General features: G+C 39.6%; 3 protein-coding genes across 6 annotated transcripts; 2 read left to right on the forward strand and 1 right to left on the reverse strand.

Moving 5' to 3' along the window:
• Positions 1 to 992: 992 nt before the first annotated feature.
• On the reverse strand, positions 993 to 3399 carry LOC146370236 (uncharacterized). Its single transcript, XM_084908791.1, has 3 exons — positions 2354 to 3399; positions 1481 to 1645; positions 993 to 1403 (listed from the first exon to the last, which is right to left on the reverse strand). The coding sequence occupies exons 1-3, from the start codon at positions 2408 to 2410 to the stop codon at positions 1236 to 1238; spliced, it is 390 nt and encodes a 129-aa protein (XP_084764917.1). The 5' UTR covers positions 2411 to 3399; the 3' UTR covers positions 993 to 1235.
• A 799-nt stretch (positions 3400 to 4198) lies between these two features.
• Positions 4199 to 11604, forward strand: LOC146370237 (SUN domain-containing protein 3-like). Of its 2 annotated transcripts, XM_084908779.1 has the most exons (10): positions 4199 to 4477; positions 5186 to 5276; positions 5399 to 5601; positions 5706 to 5764; positions 5873 to 6008; positions 6098 to 6222; positions 6337 to 6510; positions 6610 to 6699; positions 6888 to 6948; positions 10252 to 11604. In XM_084908779.1, exons 1-10 carry the CDS (start codon positions 4282 to 4284, stop codon positions 10389 to 10391), a joined length of 1275 nt encoding a protein of 424 aa, XP_084764905.1. In that variant the 5' UTR covers positions 4199 to 4281; the 3' UTR covers positions 10392 to 11604. The 2 variants fall into 2 exon arrangements, with proteins under 2 accessions (XP_084764905.1, XP_084764906.1); XM_084908780.1 differs by lacking the exons at positions 4199 to 4477; positions 5186 to 5276; positions 10252 to 11604 and having other exon boundaries at positions 5501 to 5601; positions 6888 to 7874.
• A 3538-nt stretch (positions 11605 to 15142) lies between these two features.
• Positions 15143 to 24956, forward strand: LOC146370238 (sperm-associated antigen 4 protein-like). 3 transcript variants are annotated; one of them, XR_014797219.1, is made up of 13 exons: positions 15151 to 16702; positions 17411 to 17501; positions 17624 to 17772; positions 17877 to 17935; positions 18044 to 18179; positions 18269 to 18393; positions 18508 to 18681; positions 18781 to 18870; positions 19059 to 19119; positions 23802 to 23936; positions 24070 to 24146; positions 24242 to 24311; positions 24396 to 24956. XR_014797219.1 is itself a non-coding variant. In XM_084908781.1 (10 exons), the coding sequence occupies exons 1-10, from the start codon at positions 16507 to 16509 to the stop codon at positions 22561 to 22563; spliced, it is 1221 nt and encodes a 406-aa protein (XP_084764907.1). In that variant the 5' UTR covers positions 15143 to 16506; the 3' UTR covers positions 22564 to 23794. The 3 variants fall into 3 exon arrangements, 2 of the variants coding, with proteins under 2 accessions (XP_084764907.1, XP_084764908.1); XM_084908781.1 differs by lacking the exons at positions 23802 to 23936; positions 24070 to 24146; positions 24242 to 24311; positions 24396 to 24956 and adding an exon at positions 22424 to 23794 and having other exon boundaries at positions 15143 to 16702; XM_084908782.1 differs by lacking the exons at positions 23802 to 23936; positions 24070 to 24146; positions 24242 to 24311; positions 24396 to 24956 and having other exon boundaries at positions 15261 to 16702; positions 19059 to 20023.
• Positions 24957 to 26731: the final 1775 nt, after the last annotated feature.

Below are 26731 nucleotides of genomic sequence, written 5' to 3' on the forward strand. Positions count from 1 at the left end.
AGCTCCAGGGGATGTTGAGGGTCATTTTAGAGCCTCTTATTGGTCAAGCACCGCTGGTGGGAGGAGTGACTTTTTTCTTCATTCGCCGCCCTGTAAGTGGCCAGAGACTTTCTCACAGTCTTATTATGACAAGTGGAGCCTTGTAGTTAGTAATGTTTAAAACTCTGCACATAAACTGGACTGGTATGCCAAACCTTTTGAGCATCCCTTCTTTAAGGTCTCAAATAATATTTTAAATATTTGAAATGAATGATTTTATTACTCGGTGTTTACTTGTTTGGTTGCTGTCCTCTCTCATCACATCTTTCACCTCACAGTTCACTGTCTGAGGAGACGATCTTGGATGCTATAGCTTCCATCATGGTGTTGCCCAACCGCATGTGCATTCCCCTCATAGACAAGGTCAAAGGGGACCAGATGAGGTTCCCACTTCCTCGTGTACACTCAGAAAAATAAAGGTGCCAACTGGAACCAAAAGTGGTTCTTTAGACTGATGCCATAGAAGAACCTTTTTTGGTGCCACAAAGAACCTTTCAAACAATGGTTCTTTGAAGAACCATTTCTTTCAGTGGTTCATTGAAGAACCTTTAAAGGTTTTTCAAAGAACCTTTTTAAAAATGGTTCTTTAAAGAACCATTTTTAAAAAGGTCCTTCAAATGGTTCTTTAAAAAACCCATTTTGAAGAACCTTTTTTGAGTGGTTCTTTAAAAAACCATTTTAAATCTTTCAAAATAAAATGTATCATAAATTGAATTTGAGTAGGGTAAAATAAATACGAGAACAGCGTAGACATATATTAATGGTTTATTGTCATTTTGTAGTTACCAAAAGACAAAAAGGCATTTTAACCCTCAGCACAACATCACTACTAATACATGTCACATATTAGTGTTTTAAACAGTAATAATTAAATATATTTGCTATACTATAAATAAATATATATAAATACTATATCTACAGATAACACAAAAATGAACACATGTATTGTTTAATTAATAAAACATCAGAAAGTGATAAAACACATTAGAAATAGCAATAGCTTCATAACAGACCAATAAATCAACACATTTTCATCAGCAGATGCTTGCATGTTCAGTAAAAACATTTCAACAACAAGTTTATGATTAAAATGATCAATGAACTTCAGCCTTACACTATGTAATGTACTTTTCATGTTGTACTCATGGTCCTTTGTTAGTCCAGTTTAGGATAATGTCTCTGACGTATGTTTCATATCAAATATATGTCATATCAAAACAAGCCCACACCTGCAGTTGTTTCAGTTTTTCACTGATGTTTCCTGTCAGCTGGTCAACCTCACTCAGGCGGACATCCATATCAGCCAACCAAACGACAAGTTCCTCCCTTTGTGCTTCAAATCCCTCCCACTCTGAGACAAGGAGCTGAAAGAGAGAGAAAAGAGTCAATTATAAAGAAGAGAGAAAAGTGAAACCCTCCTCAGAAGGTCTGACTCGCATACCTGCAGTTGACCTGTGATGGACTCCTGTTTGGCGTTCACGTCATCCCTCGCCGATGCCAACAGCCGAGTCTGCAGGGTGCCCTGGAAGAGCTGAGTTAATGTTCGACTCCTCCTGGTCAGGCTCTCCAGCTGGATGAGCCGAGGTCTCCCCTCTCGCCGCTGCCTCTGAACACAGAAACACAAATTGCATCTGAAGCAGGAGGTGCAGATTTTTTTTCTATTCTTTTCTAAATCCAGGCTAGATCACGTGGAGGTATTTGGAAAACTTTTTTGGCCAGCAGACGACTGTTGTCTTGCAGAAAGTCAAATCAAACATATGTGATACACAATCAATTCACAAGAACACATTATAAAAAATAAGTCCAGTTCTTGCCTGATTTCAAGTGAATTCTGCATCAAAACAGGGTAAAACGAGTGTTTGCAGCAAATGTGAGCACAAAGCCTCACTTTGTACAAGCCTGCTATTAAAGTTCTCCTCTATGCAGACGACTTTCCTGTTTTCAAGGCACAACTTGGATCTGCTGTACGAATCTTATGGATACACACTAAATGAAACAATAGTGTGCACGACTCCAGATTCTGATCCCTCATCCTAATATGGTCCCAACATAGCAACAGCAATAAAGCAAATGTTGAGGCTTCAAAATACAAAGTCCATAAACCAATGGCTGACATGGGTTTTATCATAAGGGTGATAAATATACAGATTTCAGTCTGTCTTAGAGATTTGATGTTCATTTACCTGCAGATGCACTATACGTGCCTGCTCTGTGGTTTTCCACAACGTTTTGCACATCACTATTTAATACAGGAAGTAAGTGAACTAAAACAAGTCATCTTTCTTTGTGAGAGGACCATATTAATGAAACAAACCTCAATGACATCATAGGGATCCCTAAAGATGCTCCTGCTGCTTCTCTTCCTCCTCATCCAAAGCTTCCTTCTCCTTGTCCTCGCCTTCCATCCAATTGTAATTCAACCTAATTGTGTTTCTCCCCCTCCTCTTCCTCATTTTGTTGGAGCTGTGAACACAATTAATGTGAATCTGGATTCATTTGTGCAAACAAGAAAAATCTACAGCTTTTTGGTCAGAGGTGCTCTTGTGATTTAAGCCGGGTAGAGTAGATTTATGTGTTGATGCTACCTGCTTCAGCTCTGGCTGCTGAGTGATATTTACACCCTGGCTGGATTACAAACTTTAACCATGTGCTGAACTTTGGCCCAGCGTTGATAACTCTTGTTAGTATAACGACCTCTTCTTAGCTTGTATGTATGATGGTGGATAAATGAAATATACAAAGAAAAATTAACTATATTACAAAAGAACATCTATCTTGGAAACATCAAATGACCGGAGCATAACTTGTCAACTAGTCCGAAAATAAGTTATACAGGAACAGTCAAAGACACACCTTCTCATGTCACATTTCTATTCATTTCTATATAATTAAAGTTAGAGTTATCTAATCTAATTATTCATTCAAAACACTTATGCATAGCTGTATACAGCTCATACAGAATTCAAAGTACAGGTTCATGTGAGTATTTAATGTACGGCTCAGATCTACAGAATTTCAGAGTTTCTAGAGCAGACACAGAGCTCACGTCACAACAGGCTTCAGGCGCCATTTTAGTGACTTTAACAATATATTAAATTTTAATTTCGGTCTAGCTGACATTAGGTTATGTACGCAGCACGCAATTGAACCACATATTTTAGAAGCCAAAGGTTCAAATTAGCTGGGAGCACCTTCACTTAATTATAACAGTGGTTTTGTTAGGAAAACAGTTTCTGTATACCGGATACTAAATTGCGCTGACGTCAACGGCTAACGTATCTAGCTAATCGCTACTGTTAGCACAACATTAACAGCAAGCTACTATCGTCGTGTCCAAATTCATGAGAAGGGTCTGGCCGCAGCCACTGGGGAGCGCCATATTGCGACCTCCACAGGAGGAGGATGTTACTCTCAATGTTGTTGGTGCATTTCAGGAGGACCCTGCTAATAAAGTTACACAATCACACAGTGAATTCGCGTTTATTGTTATATTTACAAAATACCAGTTGACAGTTGGTTTAAATAATAATAATTGATTGCATTTATATAGCGCTATTCAAGACCCTCAAAGCACTTTACAATTCCACTATTCATTCACTCTCTCATTCACACACTGGTGGAGGCAAGCTACAGTTGTAGCCACAGCTGCCCTGGGGCAGACTGACAGAGGCGAGGCTGCCATATCGCACCATCGGCCCCTCTGGCCATCACCAGTACGTGGTAGGTGAAGTGTCTTGCCCAAAGACACAACGACCGAGACTGTCGGAGCCGGGGCTCGAACCGGCAACCTTTGGATCGATTCGGATCGGTCGCTTCCCAGCTCATCCGACCCGGATCCGCATTGGATCCGCTGTTGATTATAAGCTAGAATGATGCCCGCTAATGTTTGGCTCGGGTGTCCTAAAATCACACTTTCCCTCTGAGAAACGGTTTCATTACACTTTAATACCGTATTGAAATGACCGTGGTCTTCCCTCATTCTCATATACGTCACAATTTTCTCACAGCAAAATCAAACAAATTAGTGACAGTGAATATGGAAAAGTTGTCTTCATTCACTGCAACACACCTTTGCACATGGGCTCGTGAGCGCATGTGTTGTGCTATATGAATGTTGACAATATGATGCGGTGTTTATAAAGGGACTGAGAAGGAAAGGTATTTAATTAAGAGCAAATTTCATTTAAAAAAAACAGAACTACACTCACACCTTTGCGCGTGCGCACACGAAGTACTGCTCTTATGGAACGCGCGTGCGTCATATTCGATTTGTGCATGTATCTGTTTGTAACGTCCCTGAAAAAGTTGCGGTTTGAAATTTTTCTTCTGCACCTAAATTTTCTGATTCAGATGAGTTCAGTGAGAAGTGCTAAACGTCCAAATTTACGGAAAAGCACACTTAGTGATTCAGTGTCTTCAACTTTCGTTTTAAGTGAAGGTAAGTGCAATCTTTAGACTAAAAATCAACAAGTACAAAAACAGAGTATGTTTTAGCTTCACATCTTACATTTAATATATGTGTTTCAAATCTGAACATTTTAAAAATGATATCCAGTTGATTATGTCAGAAAAGCACTTTTTAGTGCATTCTACTGTAAAGGTGATTTTACTGCTTACCTGTTAGACGCAGCTTGTCTGATAAAAATTGATTTCCTTTTGTATATTAACTATAAAAACAAAGAGTTTTTAATTCTTAAAACCTTTTGACAGGATTTTGGGCCAAATTCATTTAGTTGCTTTGAGCTTTTCTTTACCGCTGTGGTGATTTCCTCTTTTTCTGAATTTTAAAAACTACATTGTGAACAAACAAACTGACATGTGAAAGAGATTTTTTTGCAAGAAAAGCAAGAAAATGTTGTGATCTGTTGCTATGATATGAATCATAACAATATGACGCTATGTTTTTGAAGACACTGGGAAAATAAAGTTCTTTATTAAGAGCGGATTTCATAAATGGGTGTGATTCAAATATTATTCTGTTCATTAAAAAGAACAAGCTGGCACCGTGAAGTTTATATATAAGAGAATTTGCACTGATTTGTACAGAGTTGCTTCTGATGGAAACATGCTCAAATCATAGTTATGAAGTCTGATAAGCTTTGTGTTAGAGACTCACTTAACCCCATGTTTCCCTTTCATTTTACAGCCATGTTGAGAAGAAGCCAAAGACTTAAGTCTAACGGCTATTACGGCAGCCAAGGAGAGCCGTTAATCTCCTACAAGGAGACTTTACACAGGTTAGTGCTGGTCTACATGTTCTTTGTTGTCATCCACTGACATAGATGCATGTTTTGTAATCATAATCCATTTGTTCTTCCATGTACATTTTTTCTTACATGATTTTGTTTTTACTGTGCAGAGTTTTCAAAAGGCGACGGCCCCGTCCCCATCCAGTCCCTGACAATATTGACCGAGACACAGCTGAATACAACACTGTTGACTGTGACACTGTGGACTACAATGACAATGATTTTGTTGACTACAGTAGTGGCAGCAGCAGAGGTCTCTTTAGAGCCATCAAGGCATTGGGACTTTTGGTCCTCATGCTGGCCTTGTGTTTTGGTAAATGATCTCCTTCCACAAACAATTACAGTCTTTCTAGTACTATGTGCTTTTCTTCTGGATTAAGCTTCTCTTCTTATTCTGTGTTTCTCGTCATCCACCAGGATTGATTTTCAGTATTGGAGGGCTGAAAATGGACTTTTCCACCCCGTTCATGAGTGAGGTATGAAAAACATATGAAGCTCATAATATATTCCCTGAAAATTACTCAGATAATGACAGTTTATTATTATATATATATTATAACATGAATGGTTCTTCTCAATTGCAGTACTCAATGAATGGACAAGAACAGGTGGAAAGGCAGCTACAAGAGCTGCAAAGGGAGTTAATGGACTTACGAAAAAGAATTGACTTCCTTCTTCCAGTTGGGGACAGGATGCCCAACTTTGCTCTGGAGGAACTGGGTAAGACATGAAATCGGATCAGAATTCACGTAAGAATTTCTTTGTTGTTGTTTTGCGATTCCTTTCTCACTCTGTGTTTTTATCTACAGGAGCAAAGATTGTTAAAGAACAGTCTTCAGCATCCTACCTTTCAGAACAGGCTGGATTGAAGCTGTGGGGGCTTACATTGATACCCGCAAAACCACCCTGTGTAAGCCCAAGAGTCGTTATTCAGGTATAATCTACTTTCACAAAAAAAACAAGATACTATCTCACACATCTGCATGATTTAATAGTCAAACACTAGCGGTCCAAACTGAACTCTGTTTTTGTTTCTTTTTCTCTGTAGGGTGGAGCACCCATGGTCCCAGGAGTGTGTTGGAGTTTTGCGGGCTCCCAGGGACATTTAACAATTAAGCTGCCACACAGCATCGCCATCAGTCATGTGACCCTGGGTCACATTTCTAAGACTGTGTCACCATCTGGAAAGGTCTCCAGTGCTCCCAGGATGTTTTCAGTGTTTGTAAGTCACAGATTTCCACTGCACCACTGTTCAACTGTTGCATTTTACATATGTGTATATAGAGAACAACTTTATCTGTATTTATTTCTGTCTTTTCAGGGAAAGAGAGAATTAGACGACAGTGGTGTCCACCTGGGAACATTCGTCTATGATGAAAATGGAGATCCACTCCAAACATTCAGGATACCCGTGAGTACACTGTGCCATTAGACACATGCACATAGACTTTTCTATCCAGAGTACTTAGAGGTTAGCTCCCCTTGCTATCTGTATATCCTCCCTCATAATAATCACAGTATTCCTAAATTTACCATCCTTTCAAGAGTCAAGAAAACTATTATGCAACTAACCCATCTTGCTTTTGTTTTGTCTCTCAGGACGACAAAGTAGACGTCATCCGCTCCATTACGCTGCATGTGTTGGACAACTGGGGCAATCGTGAGTATTCCTGTCTGTACAAGTTCCGAGTTCATGGAAAGCTGGCATAACTAGCTTCCCATGAACTCCATCTATAAAAGAAAAGAGAGGAAAATGTGAAAGTGAATCAGACTGCAACACATTGAAATAATTGTATTTGAAAAAAAATGTCAATTTAACCCATTTTTTTTCTCCAGCGAACATCCATCCTACCAGGTAAGACATGTCTGATTAAGATGTTTGCAGTCTGATTCACCTCACCCCCAACCAGCCGTGGCAGAGGGCTTGCCCCTCCCTGAGCCTGGCTCTGCCAGAGGTTTCTTCCTGTTAAAAGGGAGTTTTTCCTCTCCACTGTTGCCAAGTGCTTGCTCAGAGGGGATCATCTGATTGTTGGGGTTTTTCTTCTCTTATATTGTAGGGTTTTTATTCTACATATACAGTGCTTAACAAATTTATTACATCACCTGTCATAGAAATAAGAACACCCCAAATGTCTTAAACCTGTAATTCTTACATTAGGTGATGTTCGACTAACTTTGTTAAGCACTGTGTTATTGTGAATTGGCCCTCAATTGGAACTCATTTGGACTGAATTAAATTTCTTGTAAAACATAAAAATTCTCTAAATTGTCTCCACTGGAAATTTAGAGATATTTTTAAAACAACAAGAATAAAATTTTAAGAAAATATTTTTCATGTCTTTTGGTATTCTTAATTGTCAGAGTATATTAAACAAGCGTGATAACACTATGGCCAGAGGATTTAAATTTTGAAAAATGAACATTTAAACTCCCAAAAGTAAAGAAAGTAAAGTCCATGTTGCATGTGCTGTAATATGAGAAGCCTTCACTGTGATGCAGGCTTTGAGGTTTAGTGAGGTAACTTCAGGTTTAACCATGTGTTTGTAGTTGGGACACCAGATAGACCAGGGGTCGGCAACCTGCGGCTCCGGAGCCGCATGCGACTTTTTAGTCCTTTTAGTGCGGCTCCGCGTGTTTTGGGAAAATAAATTTGGTTTATTTTAAGTAATTAGCTGAAGTGTATTTTATTTATGTTAGTTCTTTTTTTAACTTGTAGTTCTAAATTGGAAGATTATTGTGATATTGAAATACAAACATAAAATTATATTCTATTATTTTTTGATCGCTCAAAATAAGCGTCACACTCACGGAAGCCGGCGTACCCGCTGAAACGCCGTGCATTTATCGAGACTTTCAACCCCAGGTAGGCGATTATGGATCTTCGGATCCACATTATGTCAGCAGCTGTTCTCCACCGTAAACTATGTTAAAAACAAACACCGCTCGCGCCTGACAGATGACAGCTTACAGTCCTGCGTAAAGATGAAAGTGACTTCGTACAGCCCCGATTTCCAGACACTGTGCGCAGAGCTTCGGGAGCAGAAGTCCCATTGTAAACATACCACGGCAGACTCGACGATGTTTCCATGAACATGCTTTTCAGCATCTCTTTATTGACCACTTTTCACACACAGTTGCTGTACAGCCGGCTGTAGCTTTTCAGTTCACAGCCCGACATACACCAACAACAAGACAATAGCATAGATGGCACAGACGTTAAGGTGGCGAGGCGTGATTGCGGGTGCCGCTCAGGTGCATCCGCCTCCCCTGCAGCGGCGCTGCAGACCACGCCCCGCCACACACATTAACCAGGTAAAATACATATTTAGGCAGAATTTTGCAAATATCTGTTTTTCAATTTTTAGCAGCACAGTGCTTTTTTTCCAATTATTTTTTTAAAAGTCAGGCCAAGGCTCCAAAAGCCCAAAGACGATATAAGGGTGGCGGCTCACAACAGTTTTTGTTTGCTACATGGATCATTTTAGTTCAGCTGGGTGTCTTTCCTTTTGTTATATTTCTTTAAGAGTTCAAAATGTGTTAATTACATAAATAAAATAAAATTTTTATTTATGCCATGATAGAGAAATATAGAGAAAATGTAATTTTCTCTATAGCAGTTCATGGATTTCATAAGCAACACACCTTAGTTGTTCACACAAAGCATAAAGGTAAAAAAAAAACAATATATAGACTGTTATCTTCATTTTAGATGTCAAAAAGTATTTGCGGCTCCCAGTGTTTTCTTTTGCGTGGAAATCGTGTCCAAATGGCGCTTTGGGTGTTAAAGGTTGCTGACCCCTGAGATAGACCATTAAGCATATTGCATCTTGTTTTTTAACTTCATCAATTTTGCAGATTTCACTGGAAATTTGAATTTAATAACCCCAAATTTGGACTTATTGATAACAGAAACAAGCTTCTACACTCATTTTATTTAGTTCTGTTAATTTCAAAACAAAGCTTTTTTTCCTTTTTCTTGACTAATGGTGTCACCTCCTGTAAGTTGTCATGACTTTTGAGTCATGATATGTATAAATTCTAAATGAGTGAAAGTCAGGGACTGGGCCAGATCGGACGGTCTGAGGCAGCTTTGTTCTGGTCTCCACCTCTGTGTGGAGTTGCTTCCTTGAGCTCATCCACTCACATCTGCAGGTAGTTTGAAATCAAGAGGCTGTGCATTTAGGAGCTGTGGTGCTAGATCTCCAGCAGTTTGTATTTCTGCCATGGTAGTAAATGGGCTCTGTCTCTTGTCTTCATTTTTTTTTTAAAAACTTCAAAAAAAAATCCACGTTATGCAAAAACATGCAGGCAGAAAATGCATTACTTCAAAAATCAATGAGGAGAGAAGCAGAGGCCCAGACTTCTGAATCAAAACAACAACACATGCAGATGTTTGACATCAACGCCAACTACAGAAGTGACTTAACAGCAGTGAATCTTTGCACTCTGATGTAGTAAATAACCGGATGCTTGGATGTGATCACTAATCTTACCACACATTTACAGATGATTAAATACACAACTTCCTAACCACAGAAATCTGTGTGAGGTGGCATACATGAGATAGTGGCTTCAGTCTTTCCTACTTGCTGTTTTTGTTACAGTGAAGGAGACACAGGGATGATGCCTTTGTTGTTTTGTCATAGATGATGTGAAGGTAATCATTTTCATCAAGGCCTCATTTTTAGAACAGATTACAAATGGTAAAGATGAATTACACTGGACTCACTGTTTCTTATACGAAGTAATTTTGATTATTAATTACATGATTGATTAACAACTGACTGAAAAGCAGAATCAGATAATTAAAGGTATCTACAGGTTTATCTGACTTTTATACATCACATATACAGCTTCAGCCAAAGTGCCCACTAGAGGGCACACTTGTTCAAAAGTCTACAAATATTCTAAATCACAAAACTAATGAGTCATAATTCTGGTTTGTTTTTGTGCTGTCTTTCAGTCCAGCTTTGTCCAGCCACTGGTAGGATTTCTGGATTACAGCCACCTCCTCTATTTGCCGGTGGCACATACCATACACAGGCCTGTCCTTGCATGATGGTTCCTCGTCTTCCTCCTCTTTCTTGGGTTTCTGCTACCTGAGGTATTCACTTAGCACGCTTGATGTCTTCGTGGATGTTCCTTGTCTCATCTTGGACCGTGGTGCTGACACTCACCAGTCCCCAGCCTACTTCCTTCCGCTTAGCTTACAGACATACTTACAGTCCCAAGTCCAGCTTACATGCAGGATACCTGATCACGGGCAGGGCGTAGGTGTTCTTACCATTCAGCTGACTCCTCAGGAATTGCCTGACCCTCTGCAGGTACTTGGTGGTTGCAGCTTTCCTAACGGCCTCTTCATGGTTCCCATTTGCCTGTGGGATCCCCAAGTACTTGTAACTGTCCCCAATGTCTGCAATGTTTCCTTCTGGTAGTTCGATCCCCTCAGTTCTGACTACTTTCCCTCTCTTTGTTGTTGTTGTTGTTATCATCCGACTACGTTTCTCCAGTCCGACTGACATTCCGATTTCATTGCTGTATATCCTGGTGGAATCGATGTTTCGTTCACTCTTGGCATACAGCTTGATGTCATCCATGTACAGGAGGTGGCTGAAAACTGGCCCACTTTTCATCAGGGTGCCCTGGTTCCTCAACACCTGACGAGGGCCTTGCTGATCTGGGTGACGTCCGAACCGGCATCCCTTCATATTTATCTGTCTCGTTCATGTCTGTGGTAGGCTCGCTTAGCAGTGGCTTGCAAAAGTATTCGGCCCCACATTTTGTCACATTTCAGCCACAAACATGAATCAATTTTATTGGAATTCCACGTGAAAGACCAACACAAAGTGGTGTACACGTGAGAAATGGAACGAAAATCATACATGATTCCAAACATTTTTTACAAATAAATAACTGCAAAGTGGGGTGTGCGTAATTATTCAGCCCCCTGAGTCAATACTTTGTAGAACCACCTTTTGCTGCAATTACAGCTGCCAGTCTTTTAGGGTCTGTCTCTACCAGCTTTGCACATCTAGAGACTGAAATCTTTGCCCATTCTTCTTTGCAAAACAGCTCCAGCTCAGTCAGATTAGATGGACAGCGTTTGTGAACAGCAGTTTTCAGATCTTGCCACAGATTCTCAAGAAATTTAAAGCAGGCTTAGGCTACAAAAATATTAAAATAAGTTGTCATTTTAAAAAGTTAAATAAGCCATTTGATACATTAAGCCTTTTTGTTTTCACCTCATATAAGAGAGCAAGTAAAATTCTATGCACTATGTGATCTCATAGGTGCTGAATCAAGTTGCGCTAAAGTGGTGTGGGTTTTTTTTATGTGTTCAGGTGCTGGAGCAGGCGTGGCCATTCATTGGGATGTACATGGAGAAGCTACTTAGAGAAAAGATCCAGCCATCCATCAGGTCCTCCAATCCTGCACTCAAAGCGTTCACATTTACCAAGATCCATTTTGGATACAAAGTGTGTGGTTTTGATTTATGCACCATTTTTATTTGTTCTGCTTCAAAATTCAGTGACATTCATCATTGGAAGTGCATCATAGGTGATATATTGTGGCCGAGTGATTTTTTTAAAATTATTTCGTTTTTTTCAGCCTCTCAAGATCACTGGAATAAGAGCATACACACATGAAGTGGAACATAGGGAAGTGATTCTAGACATGAATATAAGGTTGGTCAAACACATTTTTTCACCTTAGTTTACAAAGTAGTGTGATGTTTTCTCTTGTCATCATTTATGTCTGACCAGCTCAGTTTACTCTCCAGTTATGATGGTGATGTGGACATCAGCACTGATGTAAGCCTGGCAATCACAACTCGTGTGAAAGGACTTAAAGTGAGCATCTCATTTTTCTGTGTTCTCTCCATCGTCTATATCACATGCTTACTGTTCATGTAAAACTCGCTCTGAATCTTCCAGCTCCAGGGGATGCTGAGGGTCATTTTAGAGCCTCTTATTGGTCAAGCACCACTGGTGGGAGGAGTGACTTTTTTCTTCATTCGCCGCCCTGTAAGTGGCCAGAGACTTTCTCACAGTCTTATTATGACGAGTGGAGCCTTGTAGTTAGTAATGTTTAAAACTCTGCACATAAACTGGACTGGTATGCCAAACCTTTTGAGCATCCCTTCTTTAAGGTCTCAAATAATATTTGAAATATTTGAAATGAATGATTTTATTACTCGGTGTTTACTTGTTTGGTTGCTGTCCTCTCTCATCACATCTTTCACCTCACAGTTCACTGTCTGAGGAGACGATCTTGGATGCTATAGCTTCCATCATGGTGTTGCCCAACCGCATGTGCATTCCCCTCATAGACAAGGTCAAAGGGGACCAGATGAGGTTCCCACTTCCTCGTGTACACTCAGAAAAATAAAGGTGCCAACTGGAACCAAAAGTGGTTCTTTAGACTGATGCCATAGAAGAACCTTTTTTGGTGCCACAAAGAACCTTTCAAACAATGGTTCTTTGAAGAACCATTTCTTTGAGTGGTTCATTGAAGAACCTTTAAAGGTTTTTCAAAGAACCTTTTTAAAAATGGTTCTTTAAAGAACCATTTTTAAAAAGGTCCTTCAAATGGTTCTTTAAAAAACCCATTTTGAAGAACCTTTTTTGAGTGGTTCTTTAAAAAACCATTTTAAATCTTTCAAAATAAAATGTATCATAAATTGAATTTGAGTAGGGTAAAATAAATACGAGAACAGCGTAGACATATATTAATGGTTTATTGTCATTTTGTAGTTACCAAAAGACAAAAAGGCATTTTAACCCTCAGCACAACATCACTACTAATACATGTCACATATTAGTGTTTTAAACAGTAATAATTAAATATATTTGCTATACTATAAATAAATATATATAAATACTATATCTACAGATAACACAAAAATGAATACATGTATTGTTTAATTAATAAAACATCAGAAAGTGATAAAACACATTAGAAATAGCAATAGCTTCATAACAGACCAATAAATCAACACATTTTCATCAGCAGATGCTTGCATGTTCAGTAAAAACATTTCAACAACAAGTTTATGATTAAAATGATCAATGAACTTCAGCCTTACACTATGTAATGTACTTTTCATGTTGTACTCATGGTCCTTTGTTAGTCCAGTTTAGGATAATGTCTCTGACGTATGTTTCATATCAAATATATGTCATATCAAAACAAGCCCACACCTGCAGTTGTTTCAGTTTTTCACTGATGTTTCCTGTCAGCTGGTCAACCTCACTCAGGCGGACATCCATATCAGCCAACCAAACGACAAGTTCCTCCCTTTGTGCTTCAAATCCCTCCCACTCTGAGACAAGGAGCTGAAAGAGAGAGAAAAGAGTCAATTATAAAGAAGAGAGAAAAGTGAAACCCTCCTCAGAAGGTCTGACTCGCATACCTGCAGTTGACCTGTGATGGACTCCTGTTTGGCGTTCACGTCATCCCTTGCCGATGCCAACAGCCGAGTCTGCAGGGTGCCCTGGAAGAGCTGAGTTAATGTTCGACTCCTCCTGGTCAGGCTCTCCAGCTGGATGAGCCGAGGTCTCCCCTCTCGCCGCTGCCTCTGAACACAGAAACACAAATTGCATCTGAAGCAGGAGGTGCAGATTTTTTTTCTATTCTTTTCTAAATCCAGGCTAGATCACGTGGAGGTATTTGGAAAACTTTTTTGGCCAGCGGACGACTGTTGTCTTGCAGAAAGTCAAATCAAACATATGTGATACACAATCAATTCACAAGAACACATTATAAAAAATAAGTCCAGTTCTTGCCTGATTTCAAGTGAATTCTGCATCAAAACAGGGTAAAACGAGTGTTTGCAGCAAATGTGAGCACAAAGCCTCACTTTGTACAAGTCTGCTATTAAAGTTCTCCTCTATGCAGACGACTTTCCTGTTTTCAAGGCACAACTTGGATCTGCTGTACGAATCTTATGGATACACACTAAATGAAACAATAGTGTGCACGACTCCAGATTCTGATCCCTCATCCTAATATGGTCCCAACATAGCAACAGCAATAAAGCAAATGTTGAGGCTTCAAAATACAAAGTCCATAAACCAATGGCTGACATGGGTTTTATCATAAGGGTGATAAATATACAGATTTCAGTCTGTCTTAGAGATTTGATGTTCATTTACCTGCAGATGCACTATACGTGCCTGCTCTGTGGTTTTCCACAACGTTTTGCACATCACTATTTAATACAGGAAGTAAGTGAACTAAAACAAGTCACCTTTCTTTGTGAGAGGACCATGTTAATGAAACAAACCTCAATGACATCATAGGGATCCCTAAAGATGCTCCTGCTGCTTCTCTTCCTCCTCATCCAAAGCTTCCTTCTCCTTGTCCTCGCCTTCCATCCAATTGTAATTCAACCTAATTGTGTTTCTCCCCCTCCTCTTCCTCATTTTGTTGGAGCTGTGAACACAATTAATGTGAATCTGGATTCATTTGTGCAAACAAGAAAAATCTACAGCTTTTTGGTCAGAGGTGCTCTTGTGATTTAAGCCGGGTAGAGTAGATTTATGTGTTGATGCTACCTGCTTCAGCTCTGGCTGCTGAGTGATATTTACACCCTGGCTGGATTACAAACTTTAACCATGTGCTGAACTTTGGCCCAGCGTTGATAACTCTTGTTAGTATAACGACCACTTCTTAGCTTGTATGTATGATGGTGGATAAATGAAATATACAAAGAAAAATTAACTATATTACAAAAGGACATCTATCTTGGAAACATCAAATGACCGGAGCATAACTTGTCAACTAGTCCGAAAATAAGTTATACAGGAACAGTCAAGGACACACATTCTCATGTCACATTTCTATTCATTTCTATATAATTAAAGTTAGAGTTACCTAATCTAATTATTCATTCAAAACACTTATGCATAGCTGTATACAGCTCATACAGAATTCAAAGTACAGGTTCATGTGAGTATTTAATGTACGGATCAGATCTACAGAATTTCAGAGTTTCTAGAGCAGACACAGAGCTCACGTCACAACAGGCTTCAGGCGCCATTTTAGTGACTTTAACAATATATTAAATTTTAATTTCGGTCTAGCTGACATTAGGTTACGTACGCAGCACGCAATTGAACCACATATTTTAGAAGCCAAAGGTTCAAATTAGCTGGGAGCACCTTCACTTAATTATAACAGTGGTTTTGTTAGGAAAACAGTTTCTGTATACCGGATACTAAATTGCGCTGACGTCAACGGCTAACGTATCTAGCTAATCGCTACTGTTAGCACAACATTAACAGCAAGCTACTATCGTCGTGTCCAAATTCATGAGAAGGGTCTGGCTGCAGCCACTGGGGAGCGCCATATTGCGACCTCCACAGGAGGAGGATGTTACTCTCAATGTTGTTGGTGCATTTCAGGAGGACCCTGCTAATAAAGTTACACAATCACACAGTGAATTCGCGTTTATTGTTATATTTACAAAATACCAGTTGACAGTTGGTTTAAATAATAATAATTGATTGCATTTATATAGCGCTATTCAAGACCCTCAAAGCACTTTACAATTCCACTATTCATTCACTCTCTCATTCACACACTGGTGGAGGCAAGCTACAGTTGTAGCCACAGCTGCCCTGGGGCAGACTGACAGAGGCGAGGCTGCCATATCGCACCATCGGCCCCTCTGGCCATCACCAGTACGTGGTAGGTGAAGTGTCTTGCCCAAAGACACAACGACCGAGACTGTCGGAGCCGGGGCTCGAACCGGCAACCTTTGGATCGATTTGGATCAGTCGCTTCCCAGCTCATCCGACCCGGATCCGCATTGGATCCGCTGTTGATTATAAGCTAGAATGATGCCCGCTAATGTTTGGCTCGGGTGTCCTAAAATCACACTTTCCCTCTGAGAAACGGTTTCATTACACTTTAATACCGTATTGAAATGACCGTGGTCTTCCCTCATTCTCATATACGTCACAATTTTCTCACAGCAAAATCAAACAAATTAGTGACAGTGAATATGGAAAAGTTGTCTTCATTCACTGCAACACACCTTTGCACATGGGCTCGTGAGCGCCTGTGTTGTGCTATATGAATGTTGACAATATGATGCGGTGTTTATAAAGGGACTGAGAAGGAAAGGTATTTAATTAAGAGCAAATTTCATAAAAAAAAAAAAAACAGAACTACGCTCACACCTTTGCGCGTGCGCACACGAAGTACTGCTCTTATGGAACGCGCGTGCGTCATATTCGATTTGTGCATGTATCTGTTTGTAACGTCCCTGAAAAAGTTGCGGTTTGAAATTTTTCTTCTGCACCTAAATTTTCTGGTTCAGATGAGTTCAGTGAGAAGTGCTAAACGTCCAAATTTACGGAAAAGCACACTTAGTGATTCAGTGTCTTCAACTTTCGTTTTAAGTGAAGGTAAGTGCAATCTTTAGACTAAAAATCAACAAGTACAAAAACAGAGTATGTTTTAGCTTCACATCTTACATTTAATATATGTGTTTCAAATCTGAACATTTTAAAAATGATATCCAGTTGATTATGTCAGAAAAGCACTTTTTAGTGCATTCTACTGTAAAGGTGATTTTACTGCTTACCTGTTAGACGCAGCTTGTCTGATAAAAATTGATTTCCTTTTGTATATTAACTATAAAAACAAAGAGATTTTAATTCTTAAAACCTTTTGACAGGATTTTGGGCCAAATTCATTTAGTTGCTTTGAGCTTTTCTTTACCGCTGTGGTGATTTCCTCTTTTTCTGAATTTTAAAAACTACATTGTGAACAAACAAACTGACATGTGAAAGAGATTTTTTTGCAAGCAAAGCAAGAAAATGTTGTGATCTGTTGCTATGATATGAATCATAACAATATGACGCTATGTTTTTGAAGACACTGGGAAAATAAAGTTCTTTATTAAGAGCGGATTTCATAAATGGGTGTGATTCAAATATTATTCTGTTCATTAAAAAGAACAAGCTGGCACCGTGAAGTTTATATATAAGAGAATTTGCACTGATTTGTACAGAGTTGCTTCTGATGGAAACATGCTCAAATCATAGTTATGAAGTCTGATAAGCTTTGTGTTAGAGACTCACTTAACCCCATGTTTCCCTTTCATTTTACAGCCATGCTGAGAAGAAGCCAAAGACTTCAGTCTAACGGCTATTACGGCAGCCAAGGAGAGCCGTTAATCTCCTACAAGGAGACTTTACACAGGTTAGTGCTGGTCTACATGTTCTTTGTTGTCATCCACTGACATAGATGCATGTTTTGTAATCATAATCCATTTGTTCTTCCATGTACATTTTTTCTTACATGATTTTGTTTTTACTGTGCAGAGTTTTCAAAAGGCGACGGCCCCGTCCCCATCCAGTCCCTGACTACAATGACCATGATTTTGCTGAATACAGTAGTGGCAGCAGCAGCGGTCTCTTTAGAGCCATCAAGGCATTGGGACTTTTGGTCCTCATGCTGGCCTTGTGTTTTGGTAAATGATCTCCTTCCACAAACAATTACAGTCTTTCTAGTACTATGTGCTTTTCTTCTGGATTAAGCTTCTCTTCTTATTCTGTGTTTCTCGTCATCCACCAGGATTGATTTTCAGTATTGGAGGGCTGAAAATGGACTTTTCCACCCCGTTCATGAGTGAGGTATGAAAAACATATGAAGCTCATAATATATTCCCTGAAAATTACTCAGATAATGACAGTTTATTATTATATATATATTATAACATGAATGGTTCTTCTCAATTGCAGTACTCAATGAATGGGCAAGAACAGGTGGAAAGGCAGCTACAAGAGCTGCAAAGGGAGTTAATGGACTTACGAAAAAGAATTGACTTCCTTCTTCCAGTTGGGGACAGGATGCCCAACTTTGCTCTGGAGGAACTGGGTAAGACATGAAATCGGATCAGAATTCACGTAAGAATTTCTTTGTTGTTGTTTTGCGATTCCTTTCTCACTCTGTGTTTTTATCTACAGGAGCAAAGATTGTTAAAGAACAGTCTTCAGCGTCCTACCTTTCAGAACAGGCTGGATTGAAGCTGTGGGGGCTTACATTGATACCCGCAAAACCACCCTGTGTAAGCCCAAGAGTCGTTATTCAGGTATAATCTACTTTCACAAAAAAAACAAGATACTATCTCACACATCTGCATGATTTAATAGTCAAACACTAGCGGTCCAAACTGAACTCTGTTTTTGTTTCTTTTTCTCTGTAGGGTGGAGCACCCATGGTCCCAGGAGTGTGTTGGAGTTTTGCGGGCTCCCAGGGACATTTAACAATTAAGCTGCCACACAGCATCACCATCAGTCATGTGACCCTGGGTCACATTTCTAAGACTGTGTCACCATCTGGAAAGGTCTCCAGTGCTCCCAGGATGTTTTCAGTGTTTGTAAGTCACAGATTTCCACTGCACCACTGTTCAACTGTTGCATTTTACATATGTGTATATAGAGAACAACTTTATCTGTATTTATTTCTGTCTTTTCAGGGAAAGAGAGAATTAGACGACAGTGGTGTCCACCTGGGAACATTCGTCTATGATGAAAATGGAGATCCACTCCAAACATTCAGGATACCCGTGAGTACACTGTGCCATTAGACACATGCACATAGACTTTTCTATCCAGAGTACTTAGAGGTTAGCTCCCCTTGCTATCTGTATATCCTCCCTCATAATAATCACAGTATTCCTAAATTTACCATCCTTTCAAGAGTCAAGAAAACTATTATGCAACTAACCCATCTTGCTTTTGTTTTGTCTCTCAGGACGACAAAGTAGACGTCATCCGCTCCATTACGCTGCATGTGTTGGACAACTGGGGCAATCGTGAGTATTCCTGTCTGTACAAGTTCCGAGTTCATGGAAAGCTGGCATAACTAGCTTCCCATGAACTCCATCTATAAAAGAAAAGAGAGGAAAATGTGAAAGTGAATCAGACTGCAACACATTGAAATAATTGTATTTGAAAAAAAATGTCAATTTAACCCATTTTTTTTCTCCAGCGAACATCCATCCTACCAGGTAAGACATGTCTGATTAAGATGTTTGCAGTCTGATTCACCTCACCCCCAACCAGCCGTGGCAGAGGGCTTGCCCCTCCCTGAGCCTGGCTCTGCCAGAGGTTTCTTCCTGTTAAAAGGGAGTTTTTCCTCTCCACTGTTGCCAAGTGCTTGCTCAGAGGGGATCATCTGATTGTTGGGGTTTTTCTTCTCTTATATTGTAGGGTTTTTATTCTACATATACAATGCTTAACAAATTTATTACATCACCTGTCATAGAAATAAGAACACCCCAAATGTCTTAAACCTGTAATTCTTACATTAGGTGATGTTCGACTAACTTTGTTAAGCACTGTGTTATTGTGAATTGGCCCTCAATTGGAACTCATTTGGACTGAATTAAATTTCTTGTAAAACATAAAAATTCTCTAAATTGTCTCCACTGGAAATTTAGAGATATTTTTAAAACAACAAGAATAAAATTTTAAGAAAATATTTTTCATGTCTTTTGGTATTCTTAATTGTCAGAGTATATTAAACAAGCGTGATAACACTATGGCCAGAGGATTTAAATTTTGAAAAATGAACATTTAAACTCCCAAAAGTAAAGAAAGTAAAGTCCATGTTGCATGTGCTGTAATATGAGAAGCCTTCACTGTGATGCAGGCTTTGAGGTTTAGTGAGGTAACTTCACGTTTAACCATGTGTTTGTAGTTGGGACACCAGATAGACCAGGGGTCGGCAACCTGCGGCTCCGGAGCGGCATGCGACTTTTTAGTCCTTTTAGTGCGGCTCCGCGTGGTTTGGGAAAATAAATTTGGTTTATTTTAAGTAATTAGCTGAAGTGTATTTTATTTATGTTAGTTCTTTTTTTAACTTGTAGTTCTAAATTGGAAGATTATTGTGATATTGAAATACAAACATAAAATTATATTCTATTATTTTTTGATCGCTCAAAATAAGCGTCACACTCACGGAAGCCGGCGTACCCGCTGAAACGCCGTGCATTTATCGAGACTTTCAACCCCAGGTAGGCGATTATGGATCTTCGGATCCACATTATGTCAGCAGCTGTTCTCCACCGTAAACTATGTTAAAACAAACACCGCTCGCGCCTGACAGATGACAGCTTACAGTCCTGCGTAAAGATGAAAGTGACTTCGTACAGCCCCGATTTCCAGACACTGTGCGCAGAGCTTCAGGAGCAGAAGTCCCATTGTAAACATACCACGGCAGACTCGACGATGTTTCCATGAACATGCTTTTCGGCATCTCTTTATTGACCACATTTCACACACAGTTGCTGTACAGCCGGCTGCAGCTTTTCAGTTCACAGCCCGACATACACCAACAACAAGACAATAGCATAGATGGCACAGACGTTAAGGTGGCGAGGCGTGATTGCGGGTGCCGCTCAGGTGCATCCGCCTCCCCTGCAGCGGCGCTGCAGACCACGCCCCGCCACACACATTAACCAGGTAAAATACATATTTAGGCAGAATTTTGCAAATATCTGTTTTTCAATTTTTAGCAGCACAGTGCTTTTTTTCCAATTATTTTTTTAAAAGTCAGGCCAAGGCTCCAAAAGCCCAAAGACGATATAAGGGTGGCGGCTCACAACAGTTTTTGTTTGCTACATGGATCATTTTAGTTCAGCTGGGTGTCTTTCCTTTTGTTATATTTCTTTAAGAGTTCAAAATGTGTTAATTACATAAATAAAATAAAATTTTTATTTATGCCATGATAGAGAAATATAGAGAAAATGTAATTTTCTCTATAGCAGTTCATGGATTTCATAAGCAACACACCTTAGTTGTTCACACAAAGCATAAAGGTAAAAAAAAAACAATATATAGACTGTTATCTTCATTTTAGATGTCAAAAAGTATTTGCGGCTCCCAGTGTTTTCTTTTGCGTGGAAATCGTGTCCAAATGGCGCTTTGGGTGTTAAAGGTTGCTGACCCCTGAGATAGACCATTAAGCATATTGCATCTTGTTTTTTAACTTCATCAATTTTGCAGATTTCACTGGAAATTTTAATTTAATAACCCCAAATTTGGACTTATTGATAACAGAAACAAGCTTCTACACTCATTTTATTTAGTTCTGTTAATTTCAAAACAAAGCTTCTTTTCCTTTTTCTTGACTAATGGTGTCACCTCCTGTAAGTTGTCATGACTTTTGAGTCATGATATGTATAAATTCTAAATGAGTGAAAGTCAGGGACTGGGCCAGATCGGACGGTCTGAGGCAGCTTTGTTCTGGTCTCCACCTCTGTGTGGAGTTGCTTCCTTGAGCTCATCCACTCACATCTGCAGGTAGTTTGAAATCAAGAGGCTGTGCATTTAGGAGCTGTGGTGCTAGATCTCCACCAGTTTGTATTTCTGCCATGGTAGTAAATGGGCTCTGTCTCTTGTCTTCATTTTTTTTTTGAAAAACTTCAAAAAAAAAATCCACGTTATGCAAAAACATGCAGGCAGAAAATGCATTACTTCAAAAATCAATGAGGAGAGAAGCAGAGGCCCAGACTTCTGAATCAAAACAACAACACATGCAGATGTTTGACATCAACGCCAACTACAGAAGTGACTTAACAGCAGTGAATCTTTGCACTCTGATGTAGTAAATAACCGGATGCTTGGATGTGATCACTAATCTTACCACACATTTACAGATGATTAAATACACAACTTCCTAACCACAGAAATCTGTGTGAGGTGGCATACATGAGATAGTGGCTTCAGTCTTTCCTACTTGCTGTTTTTGTTACAGTGAAGGAGACACAGGGATGATGCCTTTGTTGTTTTGTCATAGATGATGTGAAGGTAATCATTTTCATCAAGGCCTCATTTTTAGAACAGATTACAAATGGTAAAGATGAATTACACTGGACTCACTGTTTCTTATACGAAGTAATTTTGATTATTAATTACATGATTGATTAACAACTGACTGAAAAGCAGAATCAGATAATTAAAGGTATTTACAGGTTTATCTGACTTTTATACATCACATATACAGCTTCAGCCAAAGTGCCCACTAGAGGGCACACTTGTTCAAAAGTCTACAAATATTCTAAATCACAAAACTAATGAGTCATAATTCTGGTTTGTTTTTGTGCTGTCTTTCAGTCCAGCTTTGTCCAGCCACTGGTAGGATTTCTGGATTACAGCCACCTCCTCTATTTGCCGGTGGCACATACCATACACAGGCCTGTCCTTGCATGATGGTTCCTCGTCTTCCTCCTCTTTCTTGGGTTTCTGCTACCTGAGGTATTCACTTAGCACGCTTGATGTCTTCGTGGATGTTCCTTGTCTCATCTTGGACCGTGGTGCTGACACTCACCAGTCCCCAGCCTACTTCCTTCCGCTTAGCTTACAGACATACTTACAGTCCCAAGTCCAGCTTACATGCAGGATACCTGATCACGGGCAGGGCGTAGGTGTTCTTACCATTCAGCTGACTCCTCAGGAATTGCCTGACCCTCTGCAGGTACTTGGTGGTTGCAGCTTTCCTAACGGCCTCTTCATGGTTCCCATTTGCCTGTGGGATCCCCAAGTACTTGTAACTGTCCCCAATGTCTGCAATGTTTCCTTCTGGTAGTTCGATCCCCTCAGTTCTGACTACTTTCCCTCTCTTTGTTGTTGTTGTTGTTATCATCCGACTACGTTTCTCCAGTCCGACTGACATTCCGATTTCATTGCTGTATATCCTGGTGGAATCGATGTTTCGTTCACTCTTGGCATACAGCTTGATGTCATCCATGTACAGGAGGTGGCTGAAAACTGGCCCACTTTTCATCAGGGTGCCCTGATTCCTCAACACCTGACGAGGGCCTTGCTGATCTGGGTGATGTCCGAACCGGCATCCCTTCATATTTATCTGTCTCGTTCATGTCTGTGGTAGGCTCGCTTAGCAGTGGCTTGCAAAAGTATTCGGCCCCACATTTTGTCACATTTCAGCCACAAACATGAATCAATTTTATTGGAATTCCACGTGAAAGACCAACACAAAGTGGTGTACACGTGAGAAATGGAACGAAAATCATACATGATTCCAAACATTTTTTACAAATAAATAACTGCAAAGTGGGGTGTGCGTAATTATTCAGCCCCCTGAGTCAATACTTTGTAGAACCACCTTTTGCTGCAATTACAGCTGCCAGTCTTTTAGGGTCTGTCTCTACCAGCTTTGCACATCTAGAGACTGAAATCTTTGCCCATTCTTCTTTGCAAAACAGCTCCAGCTCAGTCAGATTAGATGGACAGCGTTTGTGAACAGCAGTTTTCAGATCTTGCCACAGATTCTCGAGAAATTTAAAGCAGGCTTAGGCTGCAAAAATATTAAAATAAGTTGTCATTTTAAAAAGTTAAATAAGCCATTTGATACATTAAGCCTTTTTGTTTTCACCTCATATAAGAGAGCAAGTAAAATTCTATGCACTATGTGATCTCATAGGTGCTGAATCAAGTTGCGCTAAAGTGGTGTGGGTTTTTTTTATGTGTTCAGGTGCTGGAGCAGGCGTGGCCATTCATTGGGATGTACATGGAGAAGCTACTTAGAGAAAAGATCCAGCCATCCATCAGGTCCTCCAATCCTGCACTCAAAGCGTTCACATTTACCAAGATCCATTTTGGATACAAAGTGTGTGGTTTTGATTTATGCACCATTTTTATTTGTTCTGCTTCAAAATTCAGTGACATTCATCATTGGAAGTGCATCATAGGTGATATATTGTGGCCGAGTGATTTTTTTTAAATTATTTCGTTTTTTTCAGCCTCTCAAGATCACTGGAATAAGAGCATACACACATGAAGTGGAACATAGGGAAGTGATTCTAGACATGAATATAAGGTTGGTCAAACACATTTTTTCACCTTAGTTTACAAAGTAGTGTGATGTTTTCTCTTGTCATCATTTATGTCTGACCAGCTCAGTTTACTCTCCAGTTATGATGGTGATGTGGACATCAGCACTGATGTAAGCCTGGCAATCACAACTCGTGTGAAAGGACTTAAAGTGAGCATCTCATTTTTCTGTGTTCTCTCCATCGTCTATATCACATGCTTACTGTTCATGTAAAACTCGCTCTGAATCTTCCAGCTCCAGGGGATGCTGAGGGTCATTTTAGAGCCTCTTATTGGTCAAGCACCGCTGGTGGGAGGAGTGACTTTTTTCTTCATTCGCCGCCCTGTAAGTGGCCAGAGACTTTCTCACAGTCTTATTATGACGAGTGGAGCCTTGTAGTTAGTAATGTTTAAAACTCTGCACATAAACTGGACTGGTATGCCAAACCTTTTGAGCATCCCTTCTTTAAGGTCTCAAATAATATTTGAAATATTTGAAATGAATGATTTTATTACTCTGTGTTTACTTGTTTGGTTGCTGTCCTCTCTCATCACATCTTTCACCTCACAGTTCACCGTCTGAGGAGACGATCTTGGATGCTATAGCTTCCATCATGGTGTTGCCCAACCGCATGTGCATTCCCCTCATAGACAAGGTCAAAGGGGACCAGATGAGGTTCCCACTTCCTCGTGTACACTCAGAAAAATAAAGGTGCCAACTGGAACCAAAAGTGGTTCTTTAGACTGATGCCATAGAAGAACCTTTTTTGGTGCCACAAAGAACCTTTCAAACAATGGTTCTTTGAAGAACCATTTCTTTCAGTGGTTCATTGAAGAACCTTTAAAGGTTTTTCAAAGAACCTTTTTAAAAATGGTTCTTTAAAGAACCATTTTTAAAAAGGTCCTTCAAATGGTTCTTTAAAAAAAACATTTTGAAGAACCTTTTTTGAGTGGTTCTTTAAAAAACCATTTTAAATCTTTCAAAATAAAATGTATCATAAATTGAATTTGAGTAGGGTAAAATAAATACGAGAACAGCGTAGACATATATTAATGGTTTATTGTCATTTTGTAGTTACCAAAAGACAAAAAGGCATTTTAACCCTCAGCACAACATCACTACTAATACATGTCACATATTAGTGTTTTAAACAGTAATAATTAAATATATTTGCTATACTATAAATAAATATATATAAATACTATATCTACAGATAACACAAAAATGAATACATGTATTGTTTAATTAATAAAACATCAGAAAGTGATAAAACACATTAGAAATAGCAATAGCTTCATAACAGACCAATAAATCAACACATTTTCATCAGCAGATGCTTGCATGTTCAGTAAAAACATTTCAACAACAAGTTTATGATTAAAATGATCAATGAACTTCAGCCTTACACTATGTAATGTACTTTTCATGTTGTACTCATGGTCCTTTGTTAGTCCAGTTTAGGATAATGTCTCTGACGTATGTTTCATATCAAATATATGTCATATCAAAACAAGCCCACACCTGCAGTTGTTTCAGTTTTTCACTGATGTTTCCTGTCAGCTGGTCAACCTCACTCAGGCGGACATCCATATCAGCCAACCAAACGACAAGTTCCTCCCTTTGTGCTTCAAATCCCTCCCACTCTGAGACAAGGAGCTGAAAGAGAGAGAAAAGAGTCAATTATAAAGAAGAGAGAAAAGTGAAACCCTCCTCAGAAGGTCTGACTCGCATACCTGCAGTTGACCTGTGATGGACTCCTGTTTGGCGTTCACGTCATCCCTCGCTGATGCCAACAGCCGAGTCTGCAGGGTGCCCTGGAAGAGCTGAGTTAATGTTCGACTCCTCCTGGTCAGGCTCTCCAGCTGGATGAGCCGAGGTCTCCCCTCTCGCCGCTGCCTCTGAACACAGAAACACAAATTGCATCTGAAGCAGGAGGTGCAGATTTTTTTTCTATTCTTTTCTAAATCCAGGCTAGATCACGTGGAGGTATTTGGAAAACTTTTTTGGCCAGCGGACGACTGTTGTCTTGCAGAAAGTCAAATCAAACATATGTGATACACAATCAATTCACAAGAACACATTATAAAAAATAAGTCCAGTTCTTGCCTGATTTCAAGTGAATTCTGCATCAAAACAGGGTAAAACGAGTGTTTGCAGCAAATGTGAGCACAAAGCCTCACTTTGTACAAGTCTGCTATTAAAGTTCTCCTCTATGCAGACGACTTTCCTGTTTTCAAGGCACAACTTGGATCTGCTGTACGAATCTTATGGATACACACTAAATGAAACAATAGTGTGCACGACTCCAGATTCTGATCCCTCATCCTAATATGGTCCCAACATAGCAACAGCAATAAAGCAAATGTTGAGGCTTCAAAATACAAAGTCCATAAACCAATGGCTGACATGGGTTTTATCATAAGGGTGATAAATATACAGATTTCAGTCTGTCTTAGAGATTTGATGTTCATTTACCTGCAGATGCACTATACGTGCCTGCTCTGTGGTTTTCCACAACGTTTTGCACATCACTATTTAATACAGGAAGTAAGTGAACTAAAACAAGTCACCTTTCTTTGTGAGAGGACCAT

The sequence above is a fragment of the Perissodus microlepis genome, chromosome 16, assembly GCF_051167445.1.
Source record: "Perissodus microlepis isolate ML-2025 ecotype Zambia chromosome 16, ASM5116744v1, whole genome shotgun sequence".
In the NCBI taxonomy this organism is placed as follows: domain Eukaryota; kingdom Metazoa; phylum Chordata; class Actinopteri; order Cichliformes; family Cichlidae; genus Perissodus; species Perissodus microlepis.